Raw genomic sequence first — 20,292 nt, 5'->3', positions numbered from 1 at the left:
TGGATTCTTACTTAGGTATAGCTTCTGTTACTCCTATGGATGGAAAATGGGGTTTTAAAATGTTTGGGGTTCTAAAATGTTTGAGGTGATACACACCAGTGTGATTCCTTTCTTTCCCTATGTCTGAACCTTTCTTGGAAATTGATGAGTTGTTCTAGCCTTCACAGGAATGATTCAAAGGATTAAGGAATTTAATCTGTCAGGAGACAATCTTGTTCCATCTCTGGACTGCTTGAACAATGGAGGAGAGGCAAACATCCTTGTAACTCGTGGTCCTCTCTGTGAAATAGACATGATTGTGTTCTCTGTGATTCCTGCCCTCACAGGTGTGGGATTTGCTTTGGGAAGGTCCTTTCCTGCTTAGAGAGGCCAAGACAGGCTGTCTTGAGATTCTTCTGTCTCTGACTTTGTGAGATGTGATAGGAGAGAGTAGTGATGACCCGTGGGTCATCAGTGGTGAAATGCCAGGGATGTGCTTACAAATCTTGGAGCAGCTCACTGTGCCACTTGGAAGATGTTTGGAAGAACGGCTTTGCTGTTTTACAGCACATGTTTGCTGTGGGAAGCAGATGTGCCCCCGAGGTGGTTTCCCGGACTTACTGGGAGGAACATGGGAATCCCGCACATGCTTTCTGCCTCCGTGTTTCTGGCAGGTCCTATAGTTGTGTCATGCCATTCTGTCAATCATAGAAAGTAAGAGGGAAAGATGGGCACTATCTCTGCTCTTTCTGTCTTGTTGTCTGTGGATGAACACAGGTCTCCTGCCTGTAGACATTTCTCCCAGGAGCAACGGAGGAAGTTTCCTCTAGTGTTCAGCTCTGTCAGAGTCCCCCGTTAGCTGGTAGGACAGATCATAGGAAGATCTCATTCAGATTTCTTTTTGTAGCTGAAATGCTAAACAGGGAATGAATATATCTTAATAGACTGAGACCTGATGTTTCTGTGCATTCCTCATTCCTCCGGGATTCAGTTTCTCCCTCTTCCACAGACCACCCTGTCGGCATGATGAGCATCAAGGCCTTCACGTTGGTCTCTGCTGTGGAGCAGGAGCTGCTGGCAGGTGACAAGGAACACATCCACATCGAGTGCGTGGAGTGCTGCGGCAGGAACCTCTACATCGGCACCGCTGACTGCTTCATTTACCACTTCCTGCTGGAGGAGAAGACACTGCCCACCGGCACATCCTCATTCACTGCCACCAAACAGTTGCACAGGCACCTGGGCTTCAAGAAGCCCGTGAATGAGCTGCGAGCAGCCTCAGCCCTTAACAGGCTGCTGGTGCTGTGCGACAACTCCATAACCCTGGTCAACATGCTGAACCTGGAGCCTGTCCCCTCCGGGGCTCGCATCAAAGGAGCGGTGACATTTGCTCTGAATGAGAACCCTGTGAGTGGGGACCCATTCTGTGTGGAAGTGTGCATCATCTCAGTGAAACGTAGGACCATCCAGATGTTTCTGGTGTACGAGGACCGCGTTCAGATCGTCAAGGAAGTGTCCACCCCAGAGCAGCCCCTGGCTGTGGCTGTAGATGGCTACTTTCTGTGCCTGGCCCTGACCACACAGTACATCATCCTGAACTATAGCACGGGCCTCTCCCAGGACCTGTTTCCCTACTGCAGTGAGGAGAAGCCACCTATTGTCAAGAGGATAGGCAGACAGGAGTTCCTGCTGGCTGGCCCCGGAGGCCTGGGTGAGAAGGGACGGGAGCCCTGCCTGCTGCACTGGGGTTGGGGGGCGCAGAATATCTCCAACTGCATTCTGCAGTGGGAGCAAGCAGTCAACTGTGAAAAGTTACTAGTTGTGTGTGTTGCCTAGCGACAAGCTCTAAGAAACCCATTGTGAGGCAGTATTAAGTGTTGGGTAGTCCTGGAGTACTTATGTCAGCTATGATATCAGTAAGTAGCATAGCACACTTGTAGAAGGAGCTGACCACAGTCAGATTTGAAATCTACTGAGGACTGAAACATCCTTTCGAGGTTCAAGCCTTGTTGGGTTGTGTGGTGAGACTGCGGCAGGACCACATGTGGTTGGCCAATGTCTCATGACTAGTGAGTGCTGCAGCTCCACCAGTGCATGTGAATTCAGTAGAACAGAAACAGACTAGTCACAGACAGTGGTGTTTTTTTGCCAAAGTGGAGAGGAAATTTAGGTAAATAACTGTAAGAATAAACATTTACAAGTCTTTTTCCTAAGATTTTTTCCCCCTCTTTCTGCAGTATTCTGGGGCTTGAACTCAGGGTATCACATTCTTGCTTAGGTTTTTCACTTTTGACTGGAGTTCTACCAATTGAGTCATACCTCCACTTCCAGCTTTATTCTGGCTAATTGGAGATTAGAGTCTTTACAGACTTCGGCCTAGGCTGGCTTTAAACCTTAGTCCTCAGAACTCAGCCTCCTGAGTAGCTAGAATTATAACCATGACTGATGGTCACCCAGTCTCTTGATGGCTTTGCTAGGCAGGTGCTCTACTACCAAGTCAAAGCTCCATTTGTCAGGGTCAGAATACATAATTGTTATTTTGACTGCAAGTCTTGCTTTTTTCCTAAGCCTGTGCCTGTACCAAAAATTCTATTTTATGCTTTCTGCTATAACTGGAAAGACAAGCACATGCTACCATGCCCAACTCCTTTCATTAAGATGTTGTCTCATGAACTTTTTTTCCTATGTATGATTCTTCCAATCTTAGCCTCTCAATTTCAGCCTCCCAACTTATCTAGAGTGACAGGCACATTACACCATGGCTAGCTTTTACTGTTGTAATGAGGTCCCAAGAACTTTTTGATCTGACTGGTTTGGAACTTTGTTCATCCTGAGTAGCTAGGATTACAGGTATGAGCCACCATGCCCAGCTTAGATGTTTACTTTTTGAAAAAATTATTTGCACTGACCATGCTTTTCTTCAAAAGAGTGCAGATTTTTTATTATGATTTTTTTTTTTTTTTATGGAACGCTATTTAAACTTACATAGTACAGAGAATAGTTTTTGTTTGTTTTTTTAGGTCCGGTCATGGGCCTGAACTCTGGGCCTGGGCACTGTCCCTCAGCTCTTCAGCTCAAGGCTAGTGCTCTACCACTTGAGCCACAGCACCACTTCCCGCTTTTTTCCTTTTTGCTTATGTGGTGCTGGGGAATTGAACCCAGGGCCTCATGCATGCAAGGCAAGCCCTCTACCACTGAGCCACCTTCCCAGCCCAGTACAGAGAATAGTATAATAAACCTGAGATAGCCACCACCCTCCTTCAGTCACTGTCAGTTCTTTACACATCTGTCTACTGTACTCCCCCTGCTTGATGTTGAAGCAGACCCCAGACATCCTAGCATTTCATCTGTGGACAAAGTATGTAGTTCAAAGAGTCAGATACCCATGCAGGAAAGGAAAACCATAATACTAATTCTAACATAAAAAATGATAGTAGTTCCTTATTATCTAATGTACAAAGCATGTTGCGTTTATTCTATTTTATCATGGATAATAGATGTACATAATACACATGTACACTTGGGTTTAAGTATTTGTGTTTTTCGCATATATTTGTATCAGTTCCAACCAAAGCCTTATGTAGCCATTGGTTCATAGATCTGATGTTAATTTTCTTGTTCTTTAGGTTCCTCCTCTCCCTCTTTATTTTCCCTTAATTTTTAGCTGATGAAATTGGATGGTTTTTCAAACTCTGGCTTTTGATGGTTTGGCCCCTAGTATTGTTCAATGAGCTTCTCTAGGCCCTGTGATCTCTGGGGGGGGGGGTTGCAATGGGTAATTAGGAGATTTTCTTTGCTTGCTTTGTGGGGAGCCAAGACAACTGTACTTCTGTCAGGGGTTACACAAGGCCTTTTCAGATCCCTTCATGCTGAGGGAAGCTATTGATGGTCATGGCCTAGACCCATTGGGTCTGCCAATGGGCAGTATTGTGTTTCTGTGGGTTCCTCCTTTGTGTATTCTTGAGAATGCTTCAGTTAAGCAAACTTTCTCCTCCTTGATTATTTGGTTATCCCCAAGTCCTTTGTTATAAAAAGGCAGCATGAGGCGATCACTTCTGCCTTCTACAATTGCCTGTTTAATAGCCTCATTGGGAACTGTTTAGTGCTGGAGGTATGCTGTTTCCATCAGTGCCTGAGGACTTATTCAGGTGGACTCCTGAGCCCTTTGACTGTCTAGAAATCCTATAGCTCCCTGGCTCTCTGGTGTGTGCTGTTCTTTTCATGTACTTGATACCCTAGATCTAGTTCCAGCCATTCCTCCCAGGAGCTTGCTGTTACAGCCTGGGTGCTGGGTGCCAGGGTGCTGGTTTCCAGGCATTTTGGAAGTCAGTGCCAGGAAGTCCATACTTTGAAGATAACTCCATCCTAACATCGTGTGGAGAGGACCCATCTGCATCCTGGTGTCTCCTTTCAGCCACACACATCAAAAATCCCACTTCCCTTCTACCCTGTAAGCATTGCTTTGATTGACCCCACAGTGCGAGGAGCAGAACTGCAGTGCCAGCCTGCTGTCCCCACAATGTAATTACCGGGAAAAGGCTGATTGGTGCTGGTGCCTTTTGTCCTTAGGACATTAGCAATCAAGAGTTGCTGTGTTTCAAGTCACTTGGACTAGTTCCCTTCTGTGTGGTTTTGCCAACAACTGGAGCTGCAGTTACATTGATTCCCTTCACTTTACCTTCAGATTTCAGGAAATTAGTTTTGTTTATTTGTTCATTACATAAAACAGATTTCTAAAGTAGGTAGATATAGCAAGGCCTACTAAAAAAAAGATTAGTGTATGTTCTGCCCACCTGCTTTCTCCTTCTCTCACTCATGGCCTGTATTTTGTGGGTTTATCTTTCATTTTTAAAGAAAGCTTATAAATGGTATGTAAATATATCTTCCTCTTTCTTAGCTAAATGGTAGCTTCACTTTGGCTCTGAGTGCGTGTGTGCGCACGCGTGCGCTGGCGTGTGTGCGCGCATGTGTGCACATACATACTGGGCTTGATCTAGCCTAGGCAAGGCTAGTTCTCTAGCACTGAAGCCACAGCTCCACTTCCACCTTTTTTGGTGTTTAATTAGGGACTTTTCTGTCTCACCAAACTGCAATTTTCAAATCGTAGCCTCCAGTGTAGCTAGGATTATGGTATGAACTGCTGGTACCAGGCCCAAAGCTGCTTTAAAAAGTTTATATAATATAATCTGAACATTTCAATTTTTTAAATATTTCAATTTTTAAAGTTATTTTTGTTTTTTTTTGTTTTTTTGTTTTTTTTTTCCTGTTGTCAGGGTTGACTTCAGGGCATCACTTAGTTGGCATTCTACCACTTGAACCTCCAGTCAAGCTTTGTGCTAGCTAGCTGGAAATGGAGACTTGCAGTCTGTTATACCCAGACTAGCTTCAAACCATGAGCCTCTTGATCCCAACCTCCTGAGTAGCTAAGAATACAGTAGTCAGCCACCAGAGCCCTTCTCAGTTCCTTCTGGACTGGTACCATTAGGAATAGTTCCTCATCCTCTAAATTCACCTCTGTTTTCTTACTTTACAGTCTCATTTCTTACATAAAGTATGGATTTTTATATGGCTTCCTAGTCATCTCACAAAGTATTGAAAAGGCCATCTTTTCCTCACTTATTTAGATGGCTTTATTCCTTGATGCTAGTGGATCTGTGTCTGGATTTATTATTTTTAATCCATCTGTCTTCCTGCCTAGACATGTGCTAGTCCCTGTTAGCCTCAGCTATGAGGCTTCCTTGTAAAACCATGTTCATTGTTTGCATTGTAAAACTCCTTCATTATGGTAGGTTATACAACTATTCCATAGTAAAGGAATATACCTAGTTATATGCAAAGTTAAACCTTTACTCAGTGTATGGCCAGTTCCCGAAAGAACACTTGGTGGAGTGCTGAGCACATAGTAAGTGTGTGTGGGAATATGGGAGGGACAAGAAACTGGAACACAGGGCTAGCCAGCTGAAAGAAAGCATCACATATGGTTGAAAGTGGCTTTTCCCCCCCCATGAGGATGTGTACTTTAAATGCATGTTGGCTAAGAGGAAACATTTTAAACCTTGTTATTTTTGAAGCAGATATGATTGACGTTCTAGGTAAGGTGGTTATCTTTGCCAAAATCCAATAGGGTTCTTTGCACCTGAGTGTATTCCTTCCTTCCTTCCTTCCTTCCTTCCTTCCTTCCTTCCTTCCTTCCTTCCTTCCTTCCTTCCTTCCTTCCTTCCTTCCTTCCTTCCTTCCTTTTCCTTTTTTTTCTTCTGTGTCTTTCTCTGTCTCGTGCTGTCCTTTACCTTTTTCACTCAAGGTTGGAGCTCTACCACTTGAGCCCCTGTCCACTTCTGACTTTTTGGTGGTTATTTGGAGATGAGTCTCACAGACTTTCTTGCCTGGGATGGCTTTGAATCATGTCCCTCACATTTAGCCTCTTGAGTAGCTAGAATTGCAGGCATGAGCAATAAATGCCTGGATTTATTGATTTTCTTGAAATATAAGCGGGGGAGGAGGTATTCTGCACTCAAATGTATCTTTAGGAAGAAGTTAGTGTTATTTGAATATTTGCTAACGCTTTTGTCCTGATTTTTTTTTAAGGCATGTTTGCAACGGTGGCTGGGATCTCTCAGCGGGCCCCAGTGCACTGGTCGGAGAATGTGGTTGGGGCAGCCATCTGCTTCCCATATGTTATTGCGCTCGATGCTGAGTTCATCACAGTCCATAGCATGTTGGATCAACAGCAAAAACAGACCCTGCCCTTTAAGGAGGGCCATATCCTGCAGGACTTTGAAGGTACCTGTTGACATAGACATGTTAATGAAATCTACATATTAAACCTTTATTGATACATCTGCAGTAAATGATGTTAAGGACCCATTTGGAATGGCTTCATGTTGAGCATGGAAGATCCACAAATGAATGACTCTTAACACAGTCCCTGTGTCTCAGCAGCTGCAGCAACTGTAGGGTTACAGGGAGACTGACACTCGAATGCACTGTTACAATGGCTTATATCTCAACAGACATGGAATAAGGCTCCTAAGAGAGCAGAGGAGGATGCACTTCCTGGAGGTAGCAGGAAGGGCCTCATGAGAGAGATGGTACTTGAGCCAAACTCAGGTTGTGTAAGAGTAAGGCAAGCAGTGTGCTGTGAAGACCTGTCTGGTAGAAAGTTGTGTGTGAACAAGCACCAATATGAGCTTCCAGGCCCCCAGCAGCAGAGTAGGGCCACAGTGCTTGGTGTGTCCAGAGGGGAGTCAGGGAATGACACCTCTGCCGATGAGCTTGTTTGCTTCCTGTGAACAGTTAATACTGAGCTGAAAGTTTCCAATTTAATTTGAAAGCTCAGTAGCAGGAGTTAGTCTTACATTGTAGTCTGACCCTTCCACAGGCCACCTGAGGCTTTCACAGGTACAGAGGTGACAATGTGGCCATGAGCCAGGTGATCTGGTAGGATGGTGGAGAAATGAGAAAGAAAATAGCAAGACATGGAGGTATTTGGGGTGGGGGAAGGAGGGCATGAAATATTTCATCATTCAGAATATTGAAATAAAGCTTAGTGTATGTAAACTAATTTGGAAGGAAAGGAAAAGAATTTCTAACAAATTTTGTATGAGGCTAACTCTGAAACTTGTGCAGAGTCTGTATTGCATATCTCCTACACTGAGTTTAAATTTACTAGTACTTATTTAAAAAATGCTAAGGAAATGTAATTCTAAGAGTGTTTCTTTTCCTGACAAGTTTATAGGAGAAAAGGAGGCATTAGCTTACAGTTTTTGCAGAAATTCTATTGGCAAAACTGGAGAAATTGATAAGCAAGCCAGATAATGATCCAGACTGAGGAAAGCTGCATGTGTTCTTGCAAGCAGTGCTTTTTTCCTTTCTAGTAATATTAAATTTCTTCCCAGGAAGAGTGATTGTTGCCACAAGTAAAGGAGTTTATATCTTGGTCCCATTGCCTCTGGAAAAACAAATACAGGATCTGCTAGCAAGCCACAGAGTGGAGGAGGCTTTGGTTTTAGCGAAAGGAGCCCGGAGGAACATTCCAAAAGAAAAATTTCAGGTTGGTAATTGACTAGTCCCAGGAAAGCATGCCATTTACAAAACATCTGGAATTAAGTCACATATATTGGCCTTTAGATTCTACACAGTCTATACATGGCTTTCTATGATTTCTTTCTTTCAACATATCTGTGATTTAGAGGTAAGGAAACAGATTGCAGAGCAGCTAAATAGCTCCACTAAGGTTGCACAGCAATGGCAGATAGGTCAGGTTTCAACTTTGAATGTGATTCTGGTCCTTGTTAGGCTAAATGCATTTCTTTTCCCTCCCTCCCTCCTTTCCTCCCTCCTTTCCTCCCTCCCTTCTACCCTCCCTCCCTCCCTCCCTCCCTCCCTCCTTCCTTCCTTCCTTCCTTCCTTCCTTCCTTCCTTCCTTCTTCTTTTTCGTCCTCCTCCTCCTCCCCCTCCTTCTTGTCTTCATCATCGTCATCATTATCATTGTTGTTGTCCTGGGGCTTGAACTCAGGGCCTGGGCACTGTCCCTGAGCCTCTTTTGCTCAATGCTAATAGTCTACTACTTGAGCCACAGAGCCACTTCTGGCTTTTTCTGTATATGTGGTACTGAGGAATCAAATACAGGACTTCATGCATACTAGGCAAACACTCTACCACTAAGTCACATTCCCAGCCCAAGCTGAATGTATTTCTAATCAACATTCTTCTGAGTAGAATCAATGATGTAGTTCTTATAAATGGAAGAATGAAGTTGGGTTAATTGGTCTTTGATTTCAGAATTTGTATTTGTTTGGATGGGGTTCAGTTAAAATTTTGAGCTCTGTCATTTGTAAGAAGTACTTTGCCCATTACATTGACAAAGTCCTTAGATTTCAGGAACCCAGCTGATTGATTGCCTTAGGAATCCTCAGTCTTCTGCTGGGATTATAGGCATGCAGCAGCATGCTCAGTGGGGAGAAAAAAATTTTTTTGGTGGGACTTTGGGTTTGAAATCAGTACATTGTATACATTAAGGGGGTATTCTACTATATTAGCCATGCCTCCACCCCTCTTTTGCTTTTAATTATTTTTCAGATAGGGTCTTGCATTTTTTCCCCAGTCTGATCTCAGACCAAAACCTTCCTGCTTATGACCTCCTGTATCTCTGGTGTGATGGATGTGCACCTTGAAATCCAGCTTGTTGGTTTGGGATGGCCTTAAAATATGACCCTCCCAATTTCCCCCTACTGGGTAGCTGGCATTCCAGACATGAGCCATTACTCATACCAGCCCTAGGAGAAAATATGCATAAGAAACTACCTTTAAAAGTGTGATTGGTAAGTCAGGCGCCAGCGACTCATACCTGTAATCCTAGCTACTCAGGAAGCTGAGATCTGAGGATTGTGGTTTGAAACCAGCCCAGGCAGGAAAGTCCATGAGATTCTTATCTTCAGCAGAAAACTAGAAGTGGAGGTATGGCAAAGTAGTAGAGCAAAAAAGAACTCAGGGACAGCACCCAGGCCCTGAGTTCAAGCCCCAAGACCAGCAACAACAAAAAGTGTAATTGGTGTTTTAAATATAACTGATAGAAATCAAACTTTGCAGAAATTGCTACTCACTCAGATGTTGACACATTTAGGTTACTCTACCTATTATTTGAGACTAATTAAACATAATCTTGATGTGTGCATGCACTTCATGTGACTTACTACTTGGTCATTAAAAGTTCTCAGAATAAAGTTAGTTCTGGGAATACTGTTGGACAGAAGATGTGTTTAGGCCTCAGTTGCAAAGGAAAGGGCAGGTTTTGACATTGAATTTTATATCTAAAAGGGCAGGTTTTAACAAAGAAGGGTTGGTAGGGTTGCTAGGGTTGGACAGAAGGTATTTTATCTATTTGTCAACACTGATGAAGTTTTCCTGTGTTCTTTACTGTTGCCGAAGGAAACTGATCTGAGCATCCAGCAGGGGGCAGCAGAAGCAAAAAGAAGAGTGACTGTCAGTGCAGGGCCTGATTTTGTGCAGTGCACTTACAGAGGTTCACTTGCACTTAGGGCAGTAGTTGCAGCCTTCCCCTGCTTGGGGGGCAGACACAGGGTTGGAGTCAGATCTCCTGCACTGTTTGCATCTGGCTAATGTTCGTTTGTAAAGAGGAGCTGTGTTCAGTGCCCCATCACCATGTAGGTCCTTCAAGGGCCATGAGGTACATGGGGAGACACCACCCTTCATTACACACCCGAGAAACAGACACACACACACACACACACACACACACACACATACACACACCACGTGCACTGCACTCTAAGTCTGTAACATTTTCTTATATAGAGGCTTTCAGTATTCTATCTGAGTGTTGCTTTTTCCTCCTCTACTCTTTTTTCCAAGAGTAGATACACAGATAGTACTTGAAGCAACGAGCCCCTTTTCTGTCCCATCTACTAGCTCTGTGTTGTTTCTTTTTCCTTCTTGCTGCTTGCTGCTTTCTCCCTGTTTTGCTCTACACTCATAGCTGGGCTATAGAGACACTTCTTCACAAGTCTGTTCAGGTCAGCCTTTAGTCTCAGTTCTGTTGTTATGAAGGCATTTAGAACCTTCTTCTGTTTTCCCTGAGTTGTTTTGACAGCCGCCTCAGGTCTCCTGCAGCTCATCCTGTGTGCTGCTGTGGGATGACCTTTCTCCCGCATGCATCCCGCATGACACTGCTGCATGACACCGCTGTGGGATTGATCTGTCTCTGCATCTGTGTCTGCAGCTCATCCTGCATACTAATGTGTAATGATTGTCCTCCCCACACACCAGATTCTTTGATTCACATACCTCAGGCCCATTGGTGCCCATGGGAAGTTCATATCCTGGTAGGATTTATAGCTTGGTCCAGCTACTTCTCTGGCCTAGTATTCCCTCATGGATGTGTGCCTAACCTACCTCAGGAGGTGACACCAAGGAAAACAGCTGCGGACCTGTCCTGTGTCAGGCACTCTGTGTGACACTGGAAAACTTTGTTTTTTCTCCTCAGAAGAACTTAGTAATAACCAGTACCACTTTCCTCATTTTTACTTTTATTTTTCCAGTACCGGGGTTTGAACTTGCTCTCACTGAGCTTGCTTGCTCAGCAGTTGAGCTAGGCCTCTGTCTGGCATTTTAATTGGAGATGGAGTCTCATAGACTTCTATCCAGACTGGCTTCAAACCTCAGTCCTCTGGGATTTCAGCTTCTGTAGAAATCACCTTGAAGACCCTTTGGCTACATATAAAATTCATGACTCACTTACCTTTGAGAAACTTTCTACAGTGCACCATTATAAAGCACTGTAGTAAAAAAACCAAAAAGCATAGTCAGGCGCCAGTGGTTCATTCCTGTAATCTAGCTACTCAGGAGGTTGAGATTTGAGGATCGTGGTTCAAAGCCAGCCCCGGCAGTAAAGTCCATGAGACTCTTATTTCCAATTAATCACCAGAAAACTGCAAGTGGCGCTGTGGCTCAAGTGGTAGACCACTCCACTTGAGCTGAAAAGCCCCACGACCAACAAAAAAAAACAAACAAAAAAACCCACACAATAATAATAATCTGAATTTCCCAGTAGCAACTTGGATGCCTAGATTTGGGCTTTGCTTTCTTTTTTTTTTTTTTTTTTTTGGTCCGGTTGTGGGGCCTGAACTCTGGGCCTGGGCGCTGTCCCTCAGCTCTTCAGCTCAAGGCTAGCGCTCTACCACTTGAGCCACAGCGCCACTTCCGGCTTTTTTCTTTTTGCTTATATGGTGCTGAGGAATCGAACCCAGGGCCTCAGGCTTGCAAGGCAAGCGCTCTACCACTGAGCCACCTTCCCAGCCCCTGCTTTCTTTTTTTTTTATTTTCTGTTTTGCACTGTCCAGGGGTGACATTCATTGTCTATGTGGTTCTCCTTCCACTTTCCACTGCTGTCCTTTGACAATTGCCAGCTTCTTAGAAGTTTCCAGGAGGGTGTGGGGACTCTGACTTTCTCTATCTCAGCCTTTTGTTGCTCTATCTGCTTCCCTACCCCAAGTGTGGGGCACCTCCCAGGCCCTGTCACTGGCGCTGGCTTGTCCCTCCTGGCTCATGTTTTCAGATTTGTAGGCCTGCCTTGTTGAGTATTTGGTTATGTATTTGTAGGCTTTTTGGCATGTTGTTTTCCTTTTGTGACTGGCTTGTGACTCCACATGATGTCTTCAGGATTCATCCATGTTGTGATATATGTCAGAATCTCTTTTCTGAAGAAGGATATTATATGGACACAATACCATATTTTGCTTATCCAGGTCACCTGTGATGGGCATTTGAGTTGCTTCTCCCTTTTATTTATGACCAATAATGCTGTGAACTAATTACTCCCTTTTTCCGTAGGAAAGGAATAAAAATTGGAAAAAACTACACCACCACTTCTTATTTATTAGTATGCAAAGGGTAATTTCATTGTGACATTTCCACACATGTATACAATGTAGTCTAATCAATTTTCTTTCCTCTATCACTCTCCCTTTCCCTCCTAATACAGTTGCAGTTTATTTATTGTCCTTCCTTCCTTCCCTCCTTCCTTTCTTTCCTTTCTTCATTTGCTCTTCCTTTTCCTTTCCCTCCCCCCTCCCTTTCTCTCTCTCTCTCTCTTTCTTTCTTCCTCCCTCGTTCCCTCCTTCCCTCCCTCCCTCCCTTGTGCTAGTCCTGGTATCTGGGCTTGTGTGCTGTCCCTGAGGTTTTTGCTCAAGGCTAGCACTCTACCACTTCAGCCATAACTCCATTTCCTCATTATTTATTTGCATACATGCAGGCAATCTATTTTAGCCATATTCATCTTCTTTGACTCTCATTAATCCAAGTTCCTCCTAATGTATCTACCCCCAACAAAGCCAGGTTTTCTTTCCCTTCCCCCCAACCCCTTATTAATAAACAGCTTTAATTGAGGTCTGTATACTGTTTTCCTATGTACTTGCAATTTATTACAAAAAGTTATTCACTTTTTTTTCCCTTTTTACTCCTAAGTAGTTCCTTAATTGAACTTATGTTCTGTGTTTATCCATGTATAGTTAGTATACAAGGCATGTTTCTATATTTGTGTCTATGAATATGTATTATGTGTTTAGGTCTCTGAGCAAAAACAGGGTATTTTGTTTTGCTTCTTTTTTTTTCCTATTAGCTTTTTCTCAACTCAATATGATGATCTCCAGTAGCATCCATTTTCCTAAAAATGACATGATTTTACTTTTCTTTATTTCTGTGTAATATTCCAGTTTGTGTGTATGTGTGTATATGTTAGATCTATTTTATTCATCATTATTGGGTACCTTATCTAATTACATCATTTGGCTGTTGTAAATAGTGCTGCAAGAAACATAGGTATGCAGGTGTATTTCTTATATCTGCATCTTATACTTCTTTGGGTTTATGTCCAAAAGTTGTATGCCTTGGTCATAAGTAGTCTATTTTTAGTTTTCTGGGGAACCCTCCATATTGATTTCCATAGTAGTTGTATGAGCAGTGAATGAAAGTTCCTTTTCCCTAAATCCTCCAGCATTTGTTGTTTCTTTTCTTGCTGACTGCCATTCTGACAGAGATGAAAGGGAGTCTTAGTTTGGTTTTGATTTGCAATTCCTTTATGGCATGTTGAACATTTCTTCATGGGGCTATTAGCCATTTATATTTTCTTCTCATTCAGTTCAAGTTGCTATAGCAAAATATCAGAAACTGGGGGTCAGTTAAACAACAAGCATTCACTTCTGACTATTCTGGAGGCTGGAAGTCCAAATGAAGGTCCAGTAGGCTTGGTTTCTGGTGAGGCTCCTAGTTTATAGCTGTGTAGATGGGAAGCAAGCTGTCCAGGGACTTTTAGAAGCATATGGATCCTATTCATGAAGGCTTTATCCTTACTGTCAAAGGTAACCTACTGTAAACAAGTCCAAAAGCAAAAGTATTTGTAATTTACAGCAGAGAAAGAAGGCAAATTTCTCTAGGATGTGAAGAACATCTTAGAATACTGAAGTGAAAGATGAGTAGACCAACAGAGAACTAGAATGAAATTGTTTGTCTAATAGACATGAAAGAATGCTTTGATTCACTCATGTGCACATTAAAAATTCACCCATATATTTTTTATTTATCAGATAATGAGAGAGCAAGAGTTTGATGTATGAGTTTGCATAGAGTGTGGGGAAAATGAGTTTTTATACGTAACTTGTAAGAATGTAAATTGAACCATTTCTCTGTGGGTGGGAAAGTTGAGAATATCTGTGTTGTGGTTTGGATATGATTCTAGCATTCACCCATGGTAACACCCAGCCACAGCAAAACACACTGAAACCATTTATTACTGTAATTTCTCCATCGTCTCTGAGCAGAACTTTTGTCTTTAAAATGACCATGTGGGGTTCCCTAGCAGCAAACCAGGCAGTCAGTCCTTCAGACACCCTGAGTATAGGGCAGAGGTGAGGCCAGTGCTATGGGTACGAAGATTCATGATGTGTTCAAGGATTGTATAGCTAATGAAACCCACATTTTCAGGGGAGGAATTCATGATGAGAGAGCTGCTGAAACGCAGGCATTCTGTTGGGAGGTGGCAAGAGCTTGAATGGTGGCGACAGAATCTATGAGACCAGAGCAAAGAAACATGTGCAGATCAGGCTTGGGTAGAACTCAGACATGGTCACTTGGCACTGAGACTGGAGGTTGGATTGGTACCACAAGCAGGTTTCTGAGGTGTGTTTTGCTGTTGCTGGGTGTTATCAGAACAGGGGTCCTGTGGTTGAGGACTGCATGGTCTTGGGTGGGTCAGATTCAGGTGGACTGGCACATTTATAGCAGGAATTTTAGTCAGCTATATGCATAGCACAGATGTCACCAGGAAATAGGACATTTAGAAGTATGGCACCTGCCCAGCCTCGGCTGAGAAAGTCTACATATCTGTATCTCTTCAGTGGTTATGTGAGCCCAGCCTTGTGTCTGAGGGATGATCTGAGAAATAGCAACCAAGGAGACCCTGCGGGTCAATGAGGAGAAAGGTAGAGGAGAAGGTTATGCACAAGGACTCAGGAAAAAAAATCTGTGAAGTGTGTGTGTGTGTGTGTGTGAGTGTGTGTGTGTGTGTGTGTGTGTGTGTCTGTGTGTGTGTGTCTGTGTGTGTGTGTGTATACAAAATACAATCAGCCTCTCCTCAGCTGTAGCTTCCAGAGCAATGAATCCAATCAACTGCAGATCATTGATATTCAGAAAAAAATAAATTGTGGGGGACTGGAGATGTGGCTCAGAGATTGTTTAGTGTGTATGAAGGTCTTGGTTCAATCTGGAGTATTGCAAAAATACATAAAAATGACATGTGTACTGATAATTTTCTTATCATTATTCCCCAAATGATACAGTGTAACAACTGTTTACAGAGCATTTCCATTGTGTTAGGTGCTGCATTTCATGTAGAGATGATTGACAGAGCTGGTGGATGTGTAGGAGTTGTGTGGAGGCAGTGTGCTGTTTTACATAGGTGTCCTTGCATGTTGCTATCTATAGGGATTCTGAATACAATCCCTCTTTAATGCTAGAGAATGACTATATATAATTGGATATACTTCTTTTTGAAAATCATAATGTCATCATATATCCTTGTAGTAATTATCAGGTAGCTTGACTTGTGAGTGTCCCCCTTTGGTAATGGTTTTAAGATGGCTCAGAGATCAAACGTGTCTTTCCTTGCAGGTAATGTACAGAAGGATTCTACAGCAGGCGGGCTTTATACAGTTTGCACAGCTTCAGTTCCTGGAAGCTAAAGAGCTCTTCAGGTAATTTGGGGTGTTGGTAGCAAGCCTGCCACTCCAGTGCCCCCTGTGCCCAGAGTCTCATTGTGATGTCATGATGGGAAACATGGACAGTTAGATGGTGAGATTGGAGCTTGCGGGGAAGAGTGGTGGGGCTTACCTCAGCTCACACCGCCTCGCTGGTTCCTCGGATCCACCCCACCCTTTATGTATCCAACAATCCCCAGTCCTTAGGAGGCAGGCTGAGGAGAGCCCCAGGAAGGCCGCAAAGGGTACAGGTTGCTGAGCCAGGACAACATGATTCAGAGGAGTGAATTTGGTAACACGAAGGCAGGATTCTAAGGAATCCTATCCAGAGATTTTTGCTAGAAATTGAGTTCAGAAAAAGCTAAGAGAAATGATGACTTTAAATGTTATATTCCACCTGGGCACCAGTGACTCATGCCTATAATTCTAGTTATGCAGGAGTCTGAGATCTGAGGATGGTGGTTTGAAAATCCGTGAGACATTTACTTCCAGTGAACCACCAAAAAGCTGAAAGTGGAGCTGTGGCTCAAGTGGTAGTGTGCCAGCTTGGAGTGAAAAAAACTAAGAGAGTATCCAGGCCCTGAGTTCAAGCCCCAGTACTAGCGCACACACGTGCACGCGCGCACACACACACACACACTACAAATAATAATATTCCTGATCTGTTCTCGTAGGGAGTTGAGTTAGTCTGAGGGAGATTCTTCTGGCCTTCTGATTCGTGTTGCACCTGTAGAGAGCTGCCCTGTGGGCTCTCATGTGAGTTCTCTTCTCTTGCTCACTGTCTTATTCTCATTCTCTTACTTGCTTTTCCTCACCCTCACCTGTCACCTTCAGCACCACACTTGTTCTTCCTGCTGCCCTTGCTTCTCACTCTGGGTGCTCCCTGAGACGGGAAACTGCTCAGCAAGTCCTTGCTGGAGAAGAAGTTACACCAGCTGCCATAGTCTTCACATGTCTCACTAGAGCTCTGCCTTTAGAATAAAAAAGTTTTTTCACATTGCTTCACCAGAGCTGATTGAGCAATGTAGAGTAGAGCCATCTAACCAAGAAAAGGGTTACCAGATAGTTCACTTGTATCTTGGGAAGGACTTGAGCAGAGCTGTCTCCGGAGCACCATCCACTACACATCTGACCTGAGCATGAGCTGCTGTCCACAGTGACTGGTCACTTGCTCTATTACAAAGTCCGTGTTCTTCCACACTTCTAGAAGCTTATCTTTACACTGACTGCTTGGCATAAGTCAGGAGTTTGGTTGAGAGACTCCTAAGACAAAGATGAATCTCCTTCCTATGCCCAAGGTTCATATTGCTAGTAAGTCAGGATTCTTCCCTTGTTGCACTGGGACTTGTCCTTAGGCTCCTTCCTAAAACTGAACCAGAAGGTACGCTGCCAGTTTGTCATGGTTGATACCAGTAAGAAAAGCATATATCCTTTATGTCATGGGCCCTATGCCATCTCCTCTTCTGGAAACTGCAGCTGCCTCACTCTGTAGGTAGTTAGGTGTAGCACATCTTTCATTTAGCAGATTTGGCCTAAGCAGAACAAGAAGCACAGGGCACCCCAGATCTCATGGGGCCAAGCTAGGTGCAGCCATGATTTCTGTCCACTTGACATCAGTGGCACACCCCAAGTCGTGATAAAAGTTTTCAGTTGTGCTGGAGGTCCTTCAAGCCCTGCTAAGAACCTTTGTTTTAGGCAAAGGCCCTGGAACAGCCCAGGCTGAGAGGTGACATCAGTCTTGGTGAGGTCAGCAGATGTAGTTGATATGCTGGCTGTGAGGAGAGGGGCACAAGTGGAAAGCTAGTGTGGGATCATGTAGAAAGGGCTTTGACTGCTGTGTTGAGGGCTCTGAAGTTTATCCAAACCCTTGCAGGTCAGGAGAGGGTGAGGGTGCAGAGAGGAGTGGAGGTAATAGAGGCCAGAAGCAGAGGCTGGTGCAGCGGAGGATGAAGTCAGATGGACTGAAGACATGTGTAGCAAACTTTGCAGGCAGTGATGGCCACAGGGTCTTCCTCATCTTTCCATGCATCTGGAGTGGGGACAGCTCTTGCTTCTGTTTCCTCAAGAGTTTTCCCACAGATGAGTCTAAATTGGCTGAGGTAGAGAGCTACAGCTTGCTACCATTAACTGATGAGACTAGACAAGACCAATGGGCTGGAGGAGAGGAGATAGGAAAGGACCTAGCGATGGATTAGAGACAAGGGAGGTCACTAATATGGCTTCCTGTGCCTTGGGAAGGTTGATACTCTACCCATCCTTCCTCTCTTTCTTTCCCCTTCCTTCCCTCTCTTCCTCCCTCCCTCTCTTCTTCCCTCTCTCTCTCCTTCCTTCCTTCCTTCCTTCCTTCCTTCCTTCCTTCCTTCCTTCCTTCCTTCCTTCCTTCATGTTCTTGGTGGTACTGGGCTTTGAACTCAAGGCCCTATGCTTTCTAGATAGATGCTCTACCACTTGAGCCACACTCCTCAGCCCTTTTACTTTTTTTTTTTTTTCCCCCGGATAGGATCTCTTGAGTTTTTCCCCAGGGCTAGTTTCAGATCATGATCCTCCTACCCATACCTCCCATTAGCCATGATTATAGACACGGGCCACCACATCCAGCTTGATACTATTTTTTTTTGCGTGGGTTAGCCTTGATCTTCCTTGCTCTGCCTCCTAAGGGACTGGGATTACAATGTGTACAACTGTATGCAGACCATTTCAAAGTGTTGTCCCGTTGTTTTGCTCTGAAATTCTATCAGATGTCGTAATGGAAATGGCCACACGAATACTTCTGTCTCATGTTCAGACTGTCACTGAGAACATTGTAAGTTAGATTCTTATGAAGTACCTTTTAAAAAAAACATTCAGCAATCTGTTAACAATTTAATGTTAGGGGAGCATTGGTTTGGAAGGAATCATGATACTGACTTGTTCAAACTCAGATACCATGTTATCCTCTGTGTAGCTTTTTATGCCTTGGCTTTGAGGGAGCCCAGGCCAATCAGGGGCTTCCCAGTGGCCTAGATATCTTGGTGTTGCACTTCCACATTGTATGTATACGTGTCTTTCCCCATTGTCCCTCTGTTCTTTTTCGGAACTATGTGGTGGCATCCAGTTTGGTAGTCCTTCATGGTACTTGCAATTTAGGTTGTCTTTCTGACATGCACCCCCACATCTACCCCATGACTGTGTGTGCCCATGGCACCGCCCTCCAGTGTCGTTTGTGTGCCTATGTGTACTCTTTCTCTCTTTTTGCTTCATTTAGTTTGACACTGTAATTGCAGAAGCGGCCAGCTTGATGTCCGGGAGCTGATATCTCTCTACCCCTTCCTGTTGCCCACCTCCTCTTCATTCACCCGGTCTCACCCTCCTCTTCATGAGTACGCAGACCTGAACCAGCTCACCCAAGGCGACCAGGAGAAGATGGCCAAGTGCAAGCGTTTTCTCATGAGCTACCTGAATGAGGTCCGCAGCACAGAGGTGGCCAATGGCTACAAAGAAGACATCGACACAGCCTTGCTCAAACTCTATGCAGAGGCAGACCACGACAGCCTGCTGGACCTCCTGGTCACTGAAAACTTCTGCCTCCTCACCGACAGTGCTGCCTGGCTGGAAAAGCACAAAAAGTGAGCGTAGTTCTTCCTTCCCCTCCCAGGGAGGGTTATAAGGGCTCCAGCCCAGCTCATGGGCAGCCAGTGTGGAGGCCCTCTGCTGGTAACACTGTTGGGAAGCTGGCTTAGCCAGTGACACTTGGTCTCCCAGGGGTCCCCATGGTGACTAGACAGAGACTACAGGCAGCTTGTACTCCTCAGAAAACCTCATTATCATCCTATCTTAGGGGTCTCCTACCCATTCTTTTTTCTGTGTGCTGGTCCCGGGGCTTGAACTCAGAGCCAGGATGCTTTCCCTTATCTTTCTTCACTCAGGCTAGCATTCTACCACTTGAACCACTGCTTCACTTCTGGCTTTTTCCCTAGTTAATTGGACACAAGAGTCACCCAGCCGGGCTCCCGTGGCTCACGCCTGTAATCCTAGCTACTCAGGAGGCTGAGATCTGAGGATTGCAGTTCAAAGCCAGGCCGGGCAGGAAAGTCCATGAGACTCTTATATGTCCAATAAACCACTTGAAAACTGGAAGTGGCGCTGTGGCTCAAGTGGTAGAGCACTCGTCTTGAGCTGAAGAGCTGAGGGACAGCGCCCAAGCCCAGAGTTCAAGACCAACGACCAACCAAAAAAAAAAAAAAATTAAAAATTAAATTAAAAAAAAAAAAGAATCCCAGTTTTCTCCCTAGGCTGGCTTTGAACTATGATCCTCACATCTCACCCTCCTGCATAACTAGGATTACAGGCATGGGCCACTGGCGCCTGACTCCTGCTCAATTTTTAGTTTTTTTTTTTTTTTTTTTTTTTTTTGTCGGTCATGGGGCCTGAACTCTGGGCCTGGGTGCTGTCCCTTAGCTCTTCAACTCAAGGCTAGCACTCTACCACTTGAGCTACAGTACCACTTCCAACATTTTCTGTTTATGTGATGCTGAGGAATCGAACCCAGGGCCTCATGCATACAAGG

General features: G+C 44.3%; 1 protein-coding gene across 2 annotated transcripts in view; it reads left to right on the top strand.

Moving 5' to 3' along the window:
• Tgfbrap1 (transforming growth factor beta receptor associated protein 1) overlaps nucleotides 1–20,292 on the top strand; it is a 63,803-nt gene that overhangs the window by 21,082 nt on the left and 22,429 nt on the right. For both annotated transcript variants that reach the window (XM_069988616.1, XM_069988617.1), the window contains exons 2-6: nucleotides 989–1,690; nucleotides 6,565–6,759; nucleotides 7,875–8,029; nucleotides 15,661–15,743; nucleotides 19,010–19,351. In XM_069988616.1, coding sequence (XP_069844717.1) covers nucleotides 1,003–1,690; nucleotides 6,565–6,759; nucleotides 7,875–8,029; nucleotides 15,661–15,743; nucleotides 19,010–19,351 — 1,463 coding nt within the window. In that variant the 5' untranslated portion in view covers nucleotides 989–1,002. The remainder of the gene's footprint in view (nucleotides 1–988; nucleotides 1,691–6,564; nucleotides 6,760–7,874; nucleotides 8,030–15,660; nucleotides 15,744–19,009; nucleotides 19,352–20,292) is intronic.

Source organism: Dipodomys merriami, unplaced genomic scaffold (assembly GCF_024711535.1).
Source record: "Dipodomys merriami isolate MVZ:Mamm:240054 unplaced genomic scaffold, mDipMer1.0.p SCAF_36, whole genome shotgun sequence".
Taxonomy (NCBI): domain Eukaryota; kingdom Metazoa; phylum Chordata; class Mammalia; order Rodentia; family Heteromyidae; genus Dipodomys; species Dipodomys merriami.
Note: the sequence above shows the minus strand (reverse complement) of the source record. Positions and strands in the feature narration are given on the sequence as shown.